The following is a 19,939-nucleotide window of genomic DNA, read 5'->3' on the forward strand; positions in this document are numbered from 1 at the left end:
TTAATACAGAGTAATGTGTTTTTAAACCCTCTAGCATAACTGAAAGACAATGACGTGTTCTATCTTAATAGCAGGACAGCAAGACAAATTATTTCTTTTTTTAAAAAAATCAAATTAAATGCAAACTATCAATGCACATATGTTCACTTTAGGATAAGCAGGGAAAAGGTGAGTAAAACCAATTAGAAAAATAAAACATATTAATATTTTGGATTGACATTATTCCAAATTAAAATGTTTGCACTTTTATGTCCGCTCCTCTTAAAAATATACTTTTTAAAGAAAAAATTAAATTTTGTAATGAAAAGTTCCACCCATCAAAACACTTCTAAACACTTTTTGTTCCTTCGTTCCTGTGAGAGAGAAAATTCTGGTTCAAAGCAAAAGAGCAATTTTTCTTACAGCAATGTAGTTAAAGACTTTGAGTGTATCAGTTCTTGCAAATTATGTAGGCAGGTCAAAAAGAATGTTCTGTTTCCTCCAGAAATCATGTAATTGAGAAATCACTGGTAACCCCATTCTATTAAATTATTTAACAATATACAAAGGTATAAGCAGAGATTTTCCTAGCAGGCATATTCAATGATTTTCATAGCAGTCTTATCAGTATAAGAAAGGAAACCAAGATTATTAAAAGGCAAAACTAGCTATTCCCCTTCTCATACTCATCCTAACTTTTTGCCTCTGGGTTCAGGACCTTCTGTTATGTCAGCAATGCCATGGACCGATCAAGTATTTTAAACAAATCTTGATTGAAGGTCGTCACTCAAGCATGCTTCCAACAATAGAAAACTGCTCTACAGCAGACAAAGTTTCCTCCATGGTTTAGCACTGAGAAAAAAGGAAGTTAGCAATAGAGGCTGCTCTCTTAAAGCTTTGCCATTTCTACAAACCTCTTAGCTTCTAGTGCCTGAGGGTCTTGGAAATACAATCTATGGCCAAACTCAATTTTCAATATTTACACTCACATGGCTTTGCTCAGCATCTGACTCCTGCATGCTCGCTTCACCATACACATGGGTAGTTAAAATAATAAGCAGTCAGACTCACCAAATCTTGAGCCTGTAAGAATTCTTCAAAATCAAAAGAAGGCTTTTACATTTTCTGCTGACACACAGTAATAAAACCCCTAAGATAGGTAACAAAAGCTGACAAAGCTATCAGTATAGCATATGTAGAGCATCTTCACTGTAATTTCTTCCAATAAACAGAAGAATACTACACATTCTTGTATGTCGAAAAACATGCTAAAAATGTGAAAACTATGTGAGGACACTTAATCATAAAGTCAGAACTTGCATTTTCTTCTCAGTACCTCCATACAAAATATTTATACTATTATTATTTATGTACTTCTAAAATACATACTGAGAAAAAGCGAGTGTCCAATCACCTGGCAAATCTGCTCTGTTCTTACATATTCAGAGTTTTTTCAGAAGTTGGAAGAAATGTGAGGGTTGCAGATTAGCAAGAGTCTTACTGAAATCAATCAACTGGTATCTTCTGAGTCCAGTATAATAAAAAGAAACTTTACACTGTTAGATATGAGCAGAAACAAAGTGTGAGAAATACTGGTTAGAAAGAAATTATCTTTTTAGTAAATTGTGAAATTAAGAACCCCCCCCAAATCATATAGCAACCATTCCTAAAAATGGTTTTGTTAATCTCACAGCTTTTGTACAAATAACTGTGTAGGATAAAAGAATACAAAGAAGTAATGCAGATTTCAGAGCCTGATTTTAAATAACGAGCAGGCTCTGTTCGTTCCCAAACAACAAATTCTGGATTAAGCACCCGAAGAATTCACTCAAAGTAAGAGATAGTACACTTAATAAAACCTTCTATAATTAAGTTTGGCAAGAATGTTAGAAGCTATTATAAAAGCTTTCTTTGTGTCCAATAAACATTTCATTATTTCGACACAACCACTGCACATCAAGAAGCACTGTCACAGCATAAGGAGACAAAAAAATACAGATGGTGAAATGTAGCATTTTTTTCCTACTACTGCAATATATTACATACTGCTAGCACGAAAAATAGATCCAAGTCAAAACAAACCCAGTAACAACAGGATAGTGGTAGAAATCCTCTGCCACTGAATGTAATACCACTGAAGACAGTGAGGTTTTTGGGGTGTAACCGAGATCAAAGTCTGGCATAAAATCTGCCTACAATGTCAACTTTTTCCCCTAAAGCTATTACAACTAATATATCACAGACTTTTTTTCACCGAGTCGAGAGAAATCTTCTCTATACCAAAATTACTGTTTTGGTTTAGTCACTTCAACCTAAAATGCAGTTAGTGAACACTGGGTATTGGGTAAATACTACTGTAGAGGAGTATCAACCAGGCCAAGGAATTCCACGGAAAAGATCCAGTGTCCTGTAAAGGGAGATGGAAAAGAAGGAAGGAATACAGCAACACAATTCTTCCAGCCCTTGGTGTCAACTCTAATGTGCAGTGAGTATACCACTAGGTGGAAAAAAAAAAAAAAAAAAAAGTAAAAAATTCTGACCTAGCTTTGCTGAAGGTAACGAGGGAGTGAAACAAACCCTCCAGGCTCCCCTCAGCCGGGGTTCCAGGTACTTCCAGCGGGCGGGCAGACCCCGCGGGGCGCTGCCCCCTCCCCTGGGGCCATCGCCTCAGGGAGAGCGAACCCTCGGGGACATTTCACACGGGCTGGGAAAACCTGGAAGGGAGACCCGCGGGAAAGGGCGGCTTTCTGCCCCGCAGGTGACAGGATGCGGTTTCCGCTCAGGTTTTTGTGACAGACAACGCCTAAAAGCCGGTTCGGGGCGAGAGTCCCTCACGCAAACGCCGGAAGGCGGTGTTAGAACCACTCTCTGCCTCGGGCTGCCCCGAGCCGCCCCCTGCCCGCGGGGTGTGCGGGGAAATGCCCTCAGGGCCCGCCCGCCGTCCCTGCCCGCCCCGCGCGGGCTGTCACGCGCTGCCCGCGGGCCCGCGCGCGCCGGCACTAAGGCCCCCGGCGGCCGTTCCCGCCGCGCGGCGCCCGCCCGGGCGCGCTCTTCCGGCCCCCTCCTCCCCGCCGCCGCCCGGCCCGACACACGCGTTCCGGGCCCCGGGAGGGCCCAGCGGCCTTCTGCGGCCAGCGCCGGCCCGCCGAGGGGCGGGAGCCCAGCGAGCGGGTGAGGAACAGAACGGAGCGGAGGGAGCTCCCCGCCGCCGCGGCGTCGAGGCCACGGGGGTTGTGGGGGGGGAAGGAGAGGAGAGGGAGCGGGGCGTGCAGCCAGCGCATCCCTGGCAGCCCCGCGGCCCGTGAGGGGCGGGCGGGGCCTGGGGCCGTGCGCGGGGCGGCCTGGCCGCTCTCCCCGCGGTGGCCGGCGGCTAGGCCGGCCCGCCGTAGCGCGGCTTTCCGCCCGCAGAGGCCTCGGCGCCCCTGCGGTGTCGGGGGCCGTTCAGTCACGCCTAGGCAGGAGAACGGCTTTTGTTATTTTCCGTGAGACATCACAACAGCAAAGGCCTGTGCCCCTCATCCACCACGTTTCCTACAGCCCGCTTTATGCTGCCCTGGGCCTTTCCTGCCACTGGAAGGCCCAGCCCTGTGCATGGCCAGGCCGCGCAGACCCTCTCCTGCTGGTGAGGGTCACCGCTGCAGGCTGAGCCCCAGCCGCGTTGCTTCCACATCGCCCAGGGAGCGGAGACGCGTGAGCACATGGCAGTACCGAGATCAGCGTGCTTCCTGACACCTGAACAAACCCCCTATGGCCTGACCGAGACTGGAAGTTGGTTTAGAATTGCCGTGGGAATGAGGAGGGTACCCTCCAGCGGCAGTGATTCTTCTGGGTTTTGGAGATTAGGTCTAGGTGGAGTTGTTACGGTCCTAAAATTTTATGTCTGAATCGAGAGTTGGATCTTAAAGCTGTGTAAACTCACTGTTTTCTCTTTGAAACGTAAACTGCATGTATACTGCTATAACTTTGGGAAGAGGTATGATTTTGATACCACGAAGGTTTTCCTGTGCCCTTAGAGCAGCATATAACTTGTCAGTATCAATAATGAAAGTGCTGCAGGGTGTCTTACTTGACCACCACGGTGCCATGAGACATTACACTGAAAAGAATCAGTTTGTAGGCTGGGAATGCATGTCAAATTACAGGGCCTCTCACCCTCCTTGCTTCTTGAGGAAACCTGATAATAGCATGGGTTAGTCTATGAAGGGTGTATTTGCTTTCTCTCAGAGCTATTTAAAAGCAAATTGCACTATAAAATTTGTATGTTTATTAGATTTTGTTTATTGGAGTGGACGTCCCCGACCTTTCAAAAGTTAGAGCTTGTTGTTGGGGGAGGGGAATGTATCATAACATGCATGAGTATTTAGTTTTACCAGAAAATAACAACTAATTTTTCTGGGATTAATTTTAAATTTTTATTGGACAGTTAGCAGAGTGTTTTGGTTTTGTTATTTCCCAATTAAATTACACTTGGTTTTATTTAAACACTTAACTTTGGACCACATCTCAGGAATTACTGTTTGTTTGTTTTTGTTAAACGTGGCTGTTCTGTTACATCATTTCACAAGTGTGATCCCTGACATGGAAAAGTAAATGTAAATTAGCTGAAAGTAAATACTGAGAATGACTTTTTTTTCTTATTTTAAGTGATGCAGCACAGAGTGCAAAAGGCAGTTCATAACTACTACGGGCTGTGCAGGCTCCTGACTGTGGGTTGCTTTGAAGACCAGAGAGGACCCTGTGTGAACTAGTCAGAAGGGTTTCACTAAAACCGTGACTACGAAGCTCTGCACACAGCAAACTAATTCTGTCTGGATCGGGTGTGGGCCTGACGCATTACTTAAGAGTACACAGTGAAAATTTTATGCCAGCTGCAGAGGGTGAGACAACATCTGTTCTGAAGAAAGACTGAAAAAAAACCCATCAGTGATACTAAATAAATACAGACTTGTAGGATGAGTCTAGACTGGGTCAGCCCTTGCTATCCAGTATATGGAGCACCAGAATAGTTTTAGCTCTTGAAACTAATTTTTCAGCCTCAGGCTTTGCTCTTGGAAGATTTCTTCTATCACAAAGTTCTGTCAACACAGGGATTTCGTTCAGGTAGTTTGGTTTGCCCACACACAGTAATTTCAGGGCAGAGATCTAAATCTGTAACAATTAACTTTTCTCTTAGGGATTTCTGTCCTATAGACATTTAATTCATTGTCAGTACTTACGTTGAAGAATAATGGGACTGCTTATCCAGGTAAATAGTGTCTACTAGTGTTTTCACAAGCTTTTAGACACTGATCCTATGAATATAAAAAATACAATTCTGCACCAGTTGAGTGGAGTAACTCACCTTAGTAAAATGATGAATGTGCATTAAGGATACAGAGCTCAAGTTCTTTCTAGCTGTTTTATTTCATGGTCTCCTGAAACCTGTTTGGAGTTCTTTGTGCTGTAACAGCTAGATCAGATTATTATTCTTTCGGTTATAGGAAGTACCTTCTTTGATGAGTATTTTTTGCTAAATAGGATCATACAGAATCATTTCCAGTAAATTAGTTTGTCATATATTGGATTGTATTTAACAGCTACAACATACTGTCTGTTTCAGTTAACCATGTCTTCAAATTCATCTACACTTTTAAATGAAGAAAACTCTCAAGGACCAAAAAGAAATACTGAATGTTTGGAAAGTCTGGAATTGCAGACTCCATCATCGTTTCAAGATAACCCACTTCAACAATTACAGCTAGCATCACAGGAAGTACTTGAAAAGGCAAAAAAAAGCGGGAGATCAAAATGCCCCCGATGCAGTAGTTCAAGGATGTTTTACTGTTACACATGCTTTGTTCCTGTTGAAACTGTCCCTACCAAAGAAATTCCGACTGTGAAGGTTAATATTTCTTCTGGATTTTTTATAATGTTCGTGTGCTTTTTAGTTACGGGGGACAGAGAACAGACAGTCCGTCTGTGACCATTTCTTTTATGATTCATTCTTTATGGACCTTCATCTTTAACACAGCTATAAGTATGAATAAACTACAGTTAGACAAAATTATTGTTCTTACTTGAGGAATTACATGTACAAACACTGACAGTGTTCCAGTCCTCACATAAACATTTATGTATCTACTAGATGAGAAGATAAGCTGAAGTCACTCAGCTTCTCGTGCAAATTACTGTTTTCACTTAGTTCTTAAAAGCTTCTTTACAGTGCTCTTGCCTTCATTCTTCAGTTTCTATGAACTCTGGCCAGAACAGAGTATATTGTGAACAAAAAATATGATTTGTCCATAACCAAGAGTGAATTTTACATAAAATGTGAGCTAAAAGGCATTCCTAGATGTCATGGTTGTATAATTCAGATAACTACTCTTAAAATATAAATAAAGAACAAAGAGCATAATGCCTTTCAGCGAAAATACTTGGAGAAACCATCAAAGAGGACTGAGATGTTTTGCAAAATCACATAGGAACTAAAAGGTATTTTGAAGACTCTCTGTGGTTTGAAAGCATCATGAAAATACTTTAGAAGCACTTTGGAAATTTGACCTTATATTTTCATTGAAATGGCCATTTTTGCAGTAGGGTAAATACTTAATACAGATAAGTATTTAGGACTGTTATATTGCTCAAATTAAGACCACATCTTATTTAACTTATTGATAGGATTTCTAGAGGTTTTACCACACCAGTACTGCAGCATTCCAAATTGCATTCATTGCATACTTCAGTATTTACACAAACTGAGAGAATATAACAGGTGCTTCTTGTCACTTGTCTCTCCTTTAGTTCTAAACCTATTAAAACAAAAACGTTGTCAAAAATTGTCAAATATGTCTTAATTGCATGCCCATAGGGATTTCTCCTAGCTTTTGCATAAATATTTGTACCTGTATATATGATCACAACTATTGCTTATTTCTTTTTCTTTCTTACTGTAGTTACCTTTGAAGATTGACATTATTAAACACCCAAATGAAACAGATGGCAAAAGCACTGCTGTGCATGCTAAGCTCCTGGCACCTGATGATGTTACAATTTATAAATACCCCTGCATTCCAGAATATGAAGAAAAAAGACATGAAGTAAGAAACTATATAGATAGCCGGGCTTTGTGCTGGGGAGATGCAGAGGCATCTTCTGTACTTCTGCAGTGGTACTGCACCCTGCTGGGAGGGAGCAGGAGGAAAGCACTGGTCTGTTAATCCAGCCCACTTCATCTTGTGCTCTCGCAAAGTTTGGGCCTGCACATGTACAGTGGTTATGGACTGTCCTCCAAAGCTTAGAAAAGCCTCTAGCACTGTCTAACCACCTTGATTTTCCTATGTTCACCACCTGAGGTAATGGATAATTTGATTTGTTGTGTATCGTGAGAAATATTTTGCCCAAACATATGAAAGTATCTGACTTACAGCAAGCTAAACAGCAGTTTGATGTTGTGCTCGTCATACTCAGCAGCTGCAGTATTTAAACTTCCTTAGAATTTTTAACATTTGTTATTACAGAGAAAACCTACTAAAATTCAACTGTTTTCTATCACGGTCAGCACAGAGCCTGAAAAAAGTGAGTGATGAACTTGGAGTCATGTGTGCATTTAAATGGTGTGATTAATCTGAAATCTAATATTTACACATGTGATGTCATAATTAACACTTTCATTATTGTTGGACTACCTGAAGAAGAGGATAATATACATATCTCATAGAGACATTATTTTCTTCAGGGAACGAGCAGTCAAGGAAAGCAAGATGGCAAAGAGGCAGGAAGCTGAAAAGAAAACAGAAAGAGCAATAGGGAAGGCAGGCAAACGTCAGAAGAGAGTGCAGTGACACTGTATGGTCCAGGCTTTCCAAGTCACAGATTCTGAATGCTGCAATAAGCAACTGAAAAACTACTAAATAAAGCTATCACTGGTCTTTTTCATGCAAGGTATTTGTGGGACCTGCAATAGACACAAGGGCATTAGAGGTTATTTCTTCTCATGTAAAATTTGTGAATGAAATTAGAAACTATTCTTTATGGCCTTCCTACCCCATAGACTGCAATGTCAAGTGAAATTTGAGCTTCCTCAGGGCTGATGCCATTCTCTTGGCTGAAAAAGCTTTTTTTTTTTTACAAAAATGTTAGAGTTGGTAGTAGAGGCAAGGAGGTGACATTTAATTAAATAGTTCAAATGTCTTTATTCACTAGTTTAACATAGTATTTTATCCTTTTAGATAGTAGAATATTTTTAAAGAGATAATTTTTTGTCTTGCCCTGACCTAAATGTTTGTGGGTGGGGATAGAAAATTTCTGTTCTTTAATGGACGAATTCCTGGTGTTTTAACAGATTTTGTTGACACATTTTTTTCTTTTCTTCATTTAGATAGCACTTATATTTCCTGGCCCCAATTCAGTTTCAGTACAAGATATTGCTTCCCATCTCCAAAAGCACACTGAGAAAAGTGTTTGTGATAATGACGATGACTGTTCCAGAGAGCCGTCTGTTAAGCAAGCAAAAATAGAACCTAAAGAAGAAGAAAAAAATGTAAATAAACACATCTCAAGCAACAAGAGTGAAGGCACCAGACTGAAGAAAATAATATTTATTGACAGTACCTGGAATCAAACTAACAAAATAATAACTGATGAACGACTTCAAGGTAAAAACAAAAAGTTGATCTTGAGATGTTATTACTACAGAAATGATTAAGGGAAATACATGTCTGTAGAACAGACCTGAGCGTGATACAAGTGTATACCTAACCCTGTATCTGAGTATACTGGAAAGATTCATCTTTCTTTTCTAGTGAAGTTCTTAGTTTCATGGTCATTACAATGACCTCTCACTACTTTTCAGATAAAAGGGGAATGCCTGCTTGCCCTCTGCACCCTCTCATCTCTGAAAGCAAAAGCTTGTTATTATGCAAAGGTTTTTTGTCTTAGGTTCATTACAAGAAGTTTACATTTTAAGTAGTCTAAATAAAACCAGGAAAGATAAACCGGTTTAGCAATAGCATTCCATTTCCCTGGAGATAAATAGGAGTTTGAAAATACTTTCATTAGTTAAAAAAGTGCACTTAGCTGGGAGGCAGGCTATCAGGTTTATAGGTAATATATATAACTGCTTACTAGTGCATGCTTTGCACTGGGCCCTACAAGGAGTTTCACAGACTTCTTACATGCAAGATGAATGTTGCCTTTTTGTCTAGTCAGATTATTAAAGAATGCAACATGTTAGTATAATCTATTGGCTAATTAAAATCTGTTACTAAGTATTTAGTTTAACACAAAACATACTCTCTCAAATAAAGATTAGAGTAATTGCATGTTGCAAGTTACTGGAAAGGAGTTGGAACTTATTTTAAAAGGATGAATTTAAGAAAAGTAACAGGCAGCCAGGGGAACTGAAGATTTCTGTGGAAGCTTATGTAGTATATTAGTCAAAAATCACAGTTAGTGTTACTGTAGAGCTCTTAAAGAGTGTTTTCCAGTTACCCCATGTGAAGGGTGATCTGGTTGACTCTTCTGTTCCAGCTGTATTCCAGTCCTCTGTTTCCCTGAGCACCTTTCAGGATTGCTGTAAGGTGTGACTAGTGTCATGCAAGTCAGTCTCTTACTCACACCCAGGAGAGGTTTTTACCCTCCCTACAGCGGGTATAACAGTGTGCACAGCCCCTGTACTCATTGCTTTTCTTAGTGCCTGTCATAAAGGTCACAAGTTGCATTAATATTCCTTTTGGAGATTGCGGTTTTTTGACTTCCAAGATGAATGGGGCAGTTTCCTTAGGCAAAAATGATGACATTTTTATGTTGTATACACATGAAAAATAGAGAACTGTTGTCATTTTTCAGTTCAACTACAAAGGAAGTAATCCAACAAAATATTACGCATATATTAAAGTTCAAAAAGGCGCGTTCATAATTCCAAATAAAAAGTAATTGCCATACTTATTCAGAAAGATTAAGTTACAAGAAATACTGGATGGAAACATTAATGAAGCCAAGAAAATGTAAAGAAAAGCTTTGTGTTTTGGAAGCCTACATTTATCTAGAGGGTAAATGTAACTAATTGTACTGCAAGAGAAAGCAAATGAGTACATCAATCTTTAAAAACAAAAGTCTAGAAAACTTGGACAAAAAAATACTTCTATATCTTCTTGGAAACGTAGTGTAATATGTCTTTAGAAAGCAAAACTAAACCAGTTGTATTAAAGACAGGAAATATTTTAAAGTTGGCAATGTCTAGAATTGATAACATTAAAAGTGATCACTAGATCAGAAAGGAGACGTTGCATCTAATGTGAATGATTACTTTCTCATATGAGTGATGCAGCTTATTGGCATCATCAACACAGTTGTTAAACAGATCGCTTTGGTAATTTTTTTTCTGTTAGTTTGATCCACTTTGTATTAGCCAAATGTCTTATTTTATTAGCTTACACATTCTCTTGTACAAGGCTGAATCATACATCTGCTCTAGTTGGGATTTTTTTTGTTGTTTGTGTTTTTTTTTTTAAAGTTTCTGTGCTTCTTTCATCTCCACAAGAAAACAGTAGCCTTTGCCTATGCACAGCTGGGGTATTTGAGAGCAGTAAGTTGATGTCCTCTGAGGCAAAGAGGATCTCCTGATCCTCTTTTTCTGACAAATCTTTTGTCATCTTCTCATATTTTCATCTTTCTTCTTCCCACAAAATCACACGGAGTTATGACGCAAAGCAAAAATAGGAGTTCTGTCATGAGTTTCCACATTCTTTTTCAAAGAATACATGCTGACATCATTCAGGGCGCCACAGCAGAGGCAAGGTGAATCCAAGGTGTGTAAACCACTTCTTCCTCAGCCTAAATCCTTAAATTACTCCTAAACATTGGGAATCTAAAAGATTAGGAAAGGAGCAGAATTCCTGACTGAAGTAGCTTTTTAAGCTGCTACCTCTTTAGGAAATTAACAGCATAATTAAGATAACAATAGACACTTTAGCAAGAATTTAGACTCTTAATAGCTACCATAAGTGCAAAACCATAATTACTCGTTACTTACAATTTTCAGCACTAGTATTTCTTGAAGTGGTGGATCTCCCAGTTCACTATACAAACTATAGGTAATAGAAGGCTCAGAGTAAGCAACAGGCTTCAGCGTGTGCATAAACTTTACAACTTAACATCTTGTTGATATAAGAACTGCAAATCTCTCTTAGATGTAACATCAGTGACCAGACATGATTAAATATAGAATCCTACATGTTTGAGCATTCGATTATTATAGTGGGGGGGGGGAACACAGAACTGTGCTGTGGTAACAGGATGTAGCATTTGAGGTTTAAGGAAAGGTGGGAGATCTCTGAAAAGGCACCATAAGATGCATATAGAGGAGAATAACTTTTATAGGGGAAATTTGGTTACATTACCTAAGCAGATTTAAAGGTAGCTGTATTTCCATTGTGCTTGATCCCAAATTCATCGAAATGTTTCTTTCTAATGATCTCAAAAGTATGTGGATGCTAAAAAACCAAACCAAACCTGTTGATTTCCTTAGTATTGTAAGCTTTCTTGTGAACAGTCAGTATTTGTAATAAAACACTGCCTTTGGCTGTATAGATACAGATACTTTACAGATGATAAAAACCTGCTTGGTAAACTGTAACCCTTAACCTCCTCTAAGCTTTTTTTTTGCTAAGAAACTCCTAGAATTCTCTGTTTGAAATTAAATGTTCTTGCATTTGTGGTAAACTCGGTAGTGTCAGTGGTCTCGCCTTCAGTGAACTTTTGTTTGTATTCAGGCCACAAATCGGTGGGAGTTTACCTTGGAGGAATCGTCCCTTAAACTTAGTTCCCTGCTGTTAAGGTGGAAACATTTCTGAATTCGGTGAAAGTTTTCACTTCGGTTTGGGCTGAGTATTCAAGTATTCAAACCTTTTGAGAGAAGCAAGCTTAATGCATTTTCCTATTACTATTTTCAATAGACATGTATAGGATTATTAGAGATACTGATTATGTTATTTTGAATTTTTGGTTCTGAAATGCCAGCAATAACATTTAAATTCAGTGATGGAATCTCCTGTTGTTCAGGTTTTTTAAACACTCGCTGTAGGAGAGGTTTCTTTTACTATGTGAGATATCATACATTACTAACTGCAAAGCAAACAACTAAATCCATCTTGCAATTACACTAGAAAGAATTAAATGTAGTTTGAAGGTAGAAAGTACTGAATTGCAAGTGCTGGGCTATAGGCCAGCTTCTCTGTCCATAACTTCCAAGCAATTCTTAAACCATATTGTTATTTATACTATCACTTGTACTAAACTATCCCATGACACACGTAGTATCTGATTTTAGCTTTTAGAAAAATATAATTTTACAACCTGATCTTGGTATTATTGACAGGTGTATTATTCTTTATAATCCAACTGCCCATCCTGTTTACAAAGTGCTTACACATTAAGGAGGTTTTAATTTCAAGTAGTTTGTCCATTTTAAGGAACATAAAAACCAAGATACGTGTTTAAAATTCATCTGAATAATAAAATAGTTACAGAGACTATAGTAGATAAAAGATTTCCATGTACCATACAGAGTCCAAATTTCTTTCTTTCCTCTCAAGTGGGAATGCTTTTAGTTTTCAATAAAATTAATGACCTGCTTCTCTCATACTTATTCCTGAGTAATCCCTGTGAGATTTCAGTTACTTAACAAACATAAATGAAAAGTGTCTGGCTCTTAGCAAATATTCCTCGGTTCAGGAAAACTAACAGTATGAGGGATTCTGGTTTACACTTGAAAGGTATTAGCTTTGCAAAAGGTGAAATTTATTAATCATTTTATGAACATTGATGAGTCTTTGCAGGTGTGGATTTCACTCTTCCCATCTGAAGAGACCCTGCAGTTTACTGAGGGCTGTGAGGCTGTATGAATGAAAGGATAACTTACAAGTTTTAATTGCAATTATGAAGATTGTAACCTAGAACTTCAAACACTTTGAAATTTCATGAAAAAGTGGTCCACAGAGGAGGATAAAATTCTTGCCTCCAATTTATAGATGAAAAATGAATGTACAGGAAGAGAAATGCAGGCATCTAGCAGACTAGCAGCAAAGTCAGGAAACAGAGCTCAAGACTTGTTTGGCGTCTGTAGTGCTAGGGCCTGAATAATAGGCCCTGAAACAAAGTTGACCTCTAGATGAACCTCACAACCAAACATTATCCATTATTAGTATCTGTTAATTAGTAAAATCATATTACCATTAATGTTAATTATTAGTATCTGATCATTAATGAAATGTGTATGCTCACTATTGAAAGATGTAGTTCAGACAGAATATAATCAGTCGTGAGGATGAAATGCTGTGAGACGGTAATCCAGGGTGAGAACCCAAGTGTTTGGCCTTGTCAGAAACTCCCTTGGTTCTCCCCCCGCAAGCCCTGGCCAGGCTTTGGGTAGAATCCAACAGGAGGATGAAACCAGATGTTTCTGCTCAAAACAAAGGTGCAAGCTGTTCTGGCTTGCTGATTTTTGGTATATAAGGCTGGGCCCGCTTGCCGTGACTTTGGCTGCCTCACCTAGGGATGGACACCCCGCGCTGGACTTCCCACTTGCAGGGAGAGGTACTGCAGTCCTCGCTGCAGCCGGGGCTGCCCAGCGACTGCCGATCTCATGTTGGTAACTTGTGCAAGTGGTGAAGGATCTTTCTTGATCACTGTTCTCCCCGTGGTGTAGTAATGATTAGGTGCATTGCCTTGCTTAACTGTATGTAGTAGTAATTAAGTGTACTATTCTGTGTTTTCCTTAGTGCTTATTTCTGTATTACTGAGTTACATCCTTGAATTATTAACAGTAAAATCAGCCTACTCTTTTCACTCTGGTGTCTTGAGTTTAACTGGCATCCTCAATCAGCAGAAGAGCATCCTATCCACCAATCCACATTGTCTAATCTATGTTACCTTTTTTTCTTGACAGGGCTGCTGCAAATTGAGTTGAAGACAAGGAAAACTTGCTTTTGGCGTCATCAGAAGGGAAAGCCAGATACATACCTTTCCACAATAGAAGCAATTTATTATTTCCTTGTGGACTATCATCAGGAGATTTTGAAAGAGAACTACAAAGGACAATATGATAATCTGCTTTTTTTCTTTTCATTTATGTACACATTGATCAAAAATGCCAAGTGTTGTGCAGGAAAAGAGTAAGATGTCTGCCTCTAGGTAAGTAACTGCATTTTATTTTGTTTCTTTGTAACGATAAACTGCACAAGCGTAACACTTTTTCTAACTGAAATCTGGAAATAGATTGTACTCTTGATAATGGTCACAGTGTTTGTCCAAAAGGAAGTCGTAGACCTCATGTCCTGCACATTTATGCTGTAGAACTACTCAGAGGAGCAGTCTGAGTAGAACTGCTTATTTGGAAACAGCTGTGCTTTGCTACGTACTGCTGTGTTTGAACCTACAGACCTGATACGCTCATCACACTGAGATTAATTCCTGAGGTGTGGATAGGACGACTTGGCCCCTCTTGCCATGTAAAAAGGAATTAGCATGATAGCTTTTTATTATTGTTAATGCTTTGTTTCAGGTGTTTTCTTTGTGTTTTACACAGTAATACTGATTTCGCTTTCGTGACATGAGAAGCTTAATGAAATTATTAGGATGGAATTTAATTGTGGGCAGCAATACAAAATAAAAGACCACATTAAATGAACAAAATATAAATTTTGTACTTTCAAGATAAATTCTGGAAAATTGTCCTAGTAATAGAAAAGTGATCTGTTTAAACATCATTATACAGTACATGATTTCTGTAGTGCCGTTCACATAATGTTACATTAAGAATATTCTCAACTTCTTCAATAATTTTAGACTCCTTCAAACTAATTTAGTTAAGTGTTTATTATCATTCTATAATATCATTGTTATTTTGTGAACACTAACTTAACATGTCACTATGGCGTATCATAGACAGTAAAATTTTGTAGATGCCACTTGTATTCTAAGCAGCAGAAGGGGCTCACCACCACACTGTAGGAGTTGTCTGAAAATGTACATCTTCTCGCAGGACCTAAGAGAAAGTAATTTGCAGAGACAAGAAATCGGGAAGATGGTGGTTCCAACAACCCCATTTTTCTCAAGACTTCCTTAAATTAGGCATACTGTGAATCTGCTGTGTTTTCTTTTCCAGTAATAGTGCAAATTTGAACAACATAAATAAGACTTTGCCTGTGCTGATGAAATTTTTGCTGTGTGTGTAGCACAGCACTGCAGGCAGAGACATCACATGTGTATGTAATTACACAAGTGTGACTTTGCCAAGCTGTACCAGTACAGCTAATGCTGGCAGAGGTAATAGACCTAGGCTATAACTCTCATACAGTTATATGGACCTATAACTCTTACACAAGAGTTATATGAATATATTTTTATCATACGATAATGTTCTACCAGAAAAATTTGCGTTGGTAAAAATTATAGTCTTAATGTTTCATTAGAAGTACAGTGTAAGAGAGAGAAATATTTCTGAATCTTCTCAGAAGCGTGTTACTTAAAAAAATCAAATCTTGTCAAAGTGACACAGATTGAAAAATTATAGTATTTAAACAAAAGTTCCAAAATTTTTGTTGTAGCTTTTCCCTCAAAAAAAAATCTGCCTGAATTATCACCTGTAGCATACTCTCCAGGAAGGCAGTATCATACCCTGGTGAACATAGAAAGAGTGCCTTGAAAAATAATTTAAAAAAATCTTTATACACTTCCACAGCAATCCATACAGGCTCAAATAACTGATTTGTACAATGTTTTTAAATGCTTCAGGATACTGAAATCAAAGCTAATATTACTTAAAATACAAGATACAAATACACTCTCTCTGCAAGTCATACTTATCTTCAGATTTGTATGCTTATCTGCACAAGGGAATGATACAAGAAGGCATTTCAGTGGACAACCAAACCACGTCTCCTCCATTTGCAGAGCAAAGTGCTGGTTAAGTTACATGAGTGCACATGAAGTGTGCCTGAACTATAACAGCACCACGAGAAACACAGGCTTGAAGTCAGAATGAAAAAGATTGTTTTTAAATATACATATATATTGAGTTCATGTGCCAGGCAATGAGAAAAATCATCAGTCATGTCTTGATGCTATTGAAACAACACATTTCTTACTCATTTGGTTCTTACTGCTATTGAGAGGTTATTTTGGCTTTTTACAATGATTAATGCTATTTCCTTTGGTATGGATTTTGATAGTCTTTTGACATTTCCATCTGTTCTTGTATTTCTTAAACAAAGATTGTTGTAATATTTTTTAAAAAATCACACAAGTATAATAGCTTGAGAAGGAAACTTTCACCCACTTTAAACAAACAAAAATAAAATGAACCACTGACCTAATGTTTTACAAGAACCAGAGAGAAAAATCTGGGGGGGAAGGGGGAGTTACTTCCAAGACACATTTCCCTGAAAACATGTTTTTTTATTTAAGAAGCAGAGGTCAGATAAAAGCTTATATAAGCTGTTCTTTGTTACTTTTGGAAAATAGTTTCATAAGGTTAAAAATGGTTTCCAAATTTAAGTTTTCTGTACCTCACTTTATTTGAACAATGGGAATTAAGAATCTGTTCCAAAAGTAAATTAATTTTAATTCTCAGGTGAAATCAATGTACAGAAAATACTTTAAGTCTGGAACACTGTGTCCAGGAATTGGGTTCACATTCTTTTTCTTCCAGTGCAACCTCAGTATAATGCAAGAGTCATTCTTATACCAAGTGACAGGGGCACATCCAATATTTGTAATTAATTATGGTCTGTTGATATCCCTATGATAACCTTTTATGAGGGCAGGAAGGAAGTTATTGTCACTTCTGCTGCAGTCTGAGCAGCAGATGTAGTTCCCCCTTCTCTCCCATCTCCTGCTCTTCCCTCTGTAAAAATATTTAAATCCTCCATTTAATTTCAGTACTGGTATAAGTCGTCAAGAAGTCATATAAAAAGTCATCCACCGCACTGAAAATGTCTCAGTACTGCTGATACATCTTTCCAGCTTTGAGAATAAACAATAATTTTGTTCCACCAAATGAAAGCGATCAAGTAGTTAATCCTTTCAAGTGCAATTAGCAGCACTGACCTCTCCGTTCTTTAAAACGAGGGTCATGGGGAGGTAAAGGCCAGTTCTGGGCCTTTTCTTTCATATCAGAATACCCTTTCACTAACTATCTCATTTCCAAAAACATCAGAGAGCAAGGGGGAAACCAGGCTTCTACTTCCATTAGCTGTAACTTAAACAGCCATAAGTTAAAGGGGGAGGAAAAGGAAGAGCATCTCTGTCTATCTCCTTTCACAACAGAAGACATCTGGCCTCCTGTGGGGAGGCCCCAGATAACAAAGAACCTGTCATTACAAACCTCCACGATGTGTTCAGAGAACCATTTTACCTGCAGTCTGGCTCATTCATTTCCTGCCACTGAAGCCATCTGCTTTTGCTTATTGTGGGTATTTTTGTTCTTTGTTTGGCCAGGAGCATGAAGTGGCTTCACTTTAGCGTGTCTGTATGCTTGGTCAGAGGGAGTGTTTAATCCTCTTCTCAAAATGAGTAAGAGAGGGAGCTGCAAAAAACAATTCCTTTCCTGGAAGACAGGACAAATGTCATCCAAGCCTAGGTTGAACAAAGGGTCATGTCAGTACATGGAGTAAAGATACATTGAGATTGAAAACCATTGAGATGGCAACTTGGAATCTACAGCAGAACTTTCCAAAGCACTTGTAATCTTACCTGATTTAAATCCTTAGCCACTGCTTCTTGCAATTTTTTTTCAGTTCGAGTCCATCTGGTTTTCCATATAGGCTTCTTCAAGCCCAGTTGCAGAGTAATGTAGTCATCTGTTATTGCTTTTTTTCTTGCACTGGGTTTCAGTATTTTGCCTGAATGCTTTAAAAATCAGTCTGTCTTCATAAATGATGGTCACTGCATACTTATATAAAATGTCACGTGATGTGAAAATCCATACCACCTATCCCTATCCTTGAAATACCAAAATAAGGAGAGGGGAAGACTTCATATTGCTTTCCCATCATTTACTATAATGCAGTTAATACACTCCCAGGTAGCATTAGCTTGTGTCTCAAAGTATGCCAGAAAGCTGCACATCAGCTGAATTCAAACCTGTGTCATGACACAAAACTTAATGGTGACTGCAGCAGTATTAGAACAGGAAAGCTTTCCCACTAGGATGAAAAGATCTTGTGGCAATAAGATGCAGATCCATTGATACCAGAATATGAGGTCACCTATTAAGGTATTGAACAACTCGGCATAATTCCTGACCTGTTGTCCTTTGTCTTGAGACATTATTTTAGTAAAATTCCTATTCTGTTATTAGTAAAAATGCAAATTTTGACTGGTGACACTTAGTAATTCCACCAAAGTAAGCATTTATATGAAAAATTTACAATGTTCTTCTTGTTCGTTTGTTGGGAAAGATAACACATTGCTGCCATTTTATGGAAGAGAAATCAGATGCTGTAGAGTTTTTAAAGTAGCGTGTCACATTAAATATGAAAAATACGCAGTAGTGGTGTGGTTTCTTCACTACTACCTGCCAGAAAAAAAAATTCAGATAGTTCTTGAGTCCCACAGCAAGAGGTGGGGACTACTTCTCTAATTCAAAACAGACTTCATATTTTCACCCCACTGAAAATGGAAATTTCTGTCTAACTTTAGCAATACTGGTGCTGTTACAACATTCAAATCAACTATGATTTTACTGTTGACTTTTCAGACCACTGGTGTTGCAATAGGATGTTTAGAAACACACCACAGAAGACTGAGCAGAAGAGAATGCTCCACACCAGTATACTCAAGATTGAGTCCTACTCGACCTGTGATCCTGTGCGTTTCACTTCCCTTACCTGTAAAATTAACTTCTGCCTCTGAATAACATGTCTCTACATACGAAACTGGGCCCATAAGCCAGTTGAACTCAGCATGAAATCCAAAGGCTGAGTATTATTACTTCAAAGGTTCTGGTGGTAAAATTTTCCAGCAACAGGGCTAGAAGAGCTACACAGAAGTATGTGTACATGTGTAAAAATCAATAAATATGTACCTCCCTCCTAGTGATAAATGCATTAGGACACAAGCCAAAGATTTCTCTTACAATATTTCTGTCTTAGAGAACATAAAGAAAAAAATCAAAGTGTGGTATCAGATTTTACAAAATTAAAGAATAAACTGTTATATGCACAGAGCAAATATATACTTTAATCAGATACAGACATATAGCTGATCCTGTTAATGTACGCAGATGAATAGTTTGACTGGGAATTCATCTGTTAAGTTTGGATGCACTGTCCAGCACAAGTCTGCATTATCCCTCCAAACAGTACTTTGGGAAAACAAATAATATTTCATACCTTTCCACCATTCTGAATATTGCTGCTAACGAGTCTAATGTCGTTCCTACTTGTCTCATAAAGCATCATATTTTCTTTGCATCTCCAAGAAGCAGTGAAGTATTATTTGTTAAAAAAAGAAAATTAAGCACATCCATCCAGGCTTAACAGGGCATGCTGAGAGACACCAAAAGGGTAAACAGGTTATTCCAAAACAATTAAAAAATTTAAAACAGCAAAGAAAAATTAAGGGCCTTGAACTGCACAGAAACTGACTCACCTGCACAGAGGAAATGCCATGGATCCTGCTCCACCATTTGCTCAGCAGGGGAGGAAGGAGCAGGAGCACACCCACCCTGTACTAAGGAAAGTGTGCGCCTGGACACCTGGAGTGAACACGCACGTGTCTGAGCCTCGATGGGAAACTCGTATGATACATCATGCAACATGATGTTTTCCTTGCTGTCTTTTAGTTACTTACTGGAGAATAAAATAATCAAACCAGAGTCAGTGTTTCTCGTGTTTTGGCTTTTTATTAATAAATATGCAATTAGTTTATTAATTCCTTGGTTTATGCTAGTATATATTTCCATGTAATTTTATGACAAACA

General features: G+C 38.6%; 1 protein-coding gene across 2 annotated transcripts; it reads left to right on the top strand.

Annotated features, from left to right (window-relative positions):
• Positions 1-3,043: 3,043 nt before the first annotated feature.
• On the top strand, positions 3,044-19,834 carry DTWD1 (DTW motif tRNA-uridine aminocarboxypropyltransferase 1). 2 transcript variants are annotated; one of them, XM_074917504.1, is made up of 7 exons: positions 3,070-3,150; positions 4,624-4,856; positions 5,579-5,860; positions 6,912-7,055; positions 8,336-8,612; positions 13,904-14,148; positions 18,716-19,834. In XM_074917504.1, exons 3-6 carry the CDS (start codon positions 5,585-5,587, stop codon positions 14,131-14,133), a joined length of 927 nt encoding a protein of 308 aa, XP_074773605.1. In that variant the 5' UTR covers positions 3,070-3,150; positions 4,624-4,856; positions 5,579-5,584; the 3' UTR covers positions 14,134-14,148; positions 18,716-19,834. The 2 variants fall into 2 exon arrangements, with proteins under 2 accessions (XP_074773604.1, XP_074773605.1); XM_074917503.1 differs by lacking the exon at positions 4,624-4,856 and having other exon boundaries at positions 3,044-3,150.
• Positions 19,835-19,939: the final 105 nt, after the last annotated feature.

This window comes from Athene noctua, chromosome 13, assembly GCF_965140245.1.
Source record: "Athene noctua chromosome 13, bAthNoc1.hap1.1, whole genome shotgun sequence".
Classification (NCBI taxonomy): Eukaryota; Metazoa; Chordata; class Aves; order Strigiformes; family Strigidae; genus Athene; species Athene noctua.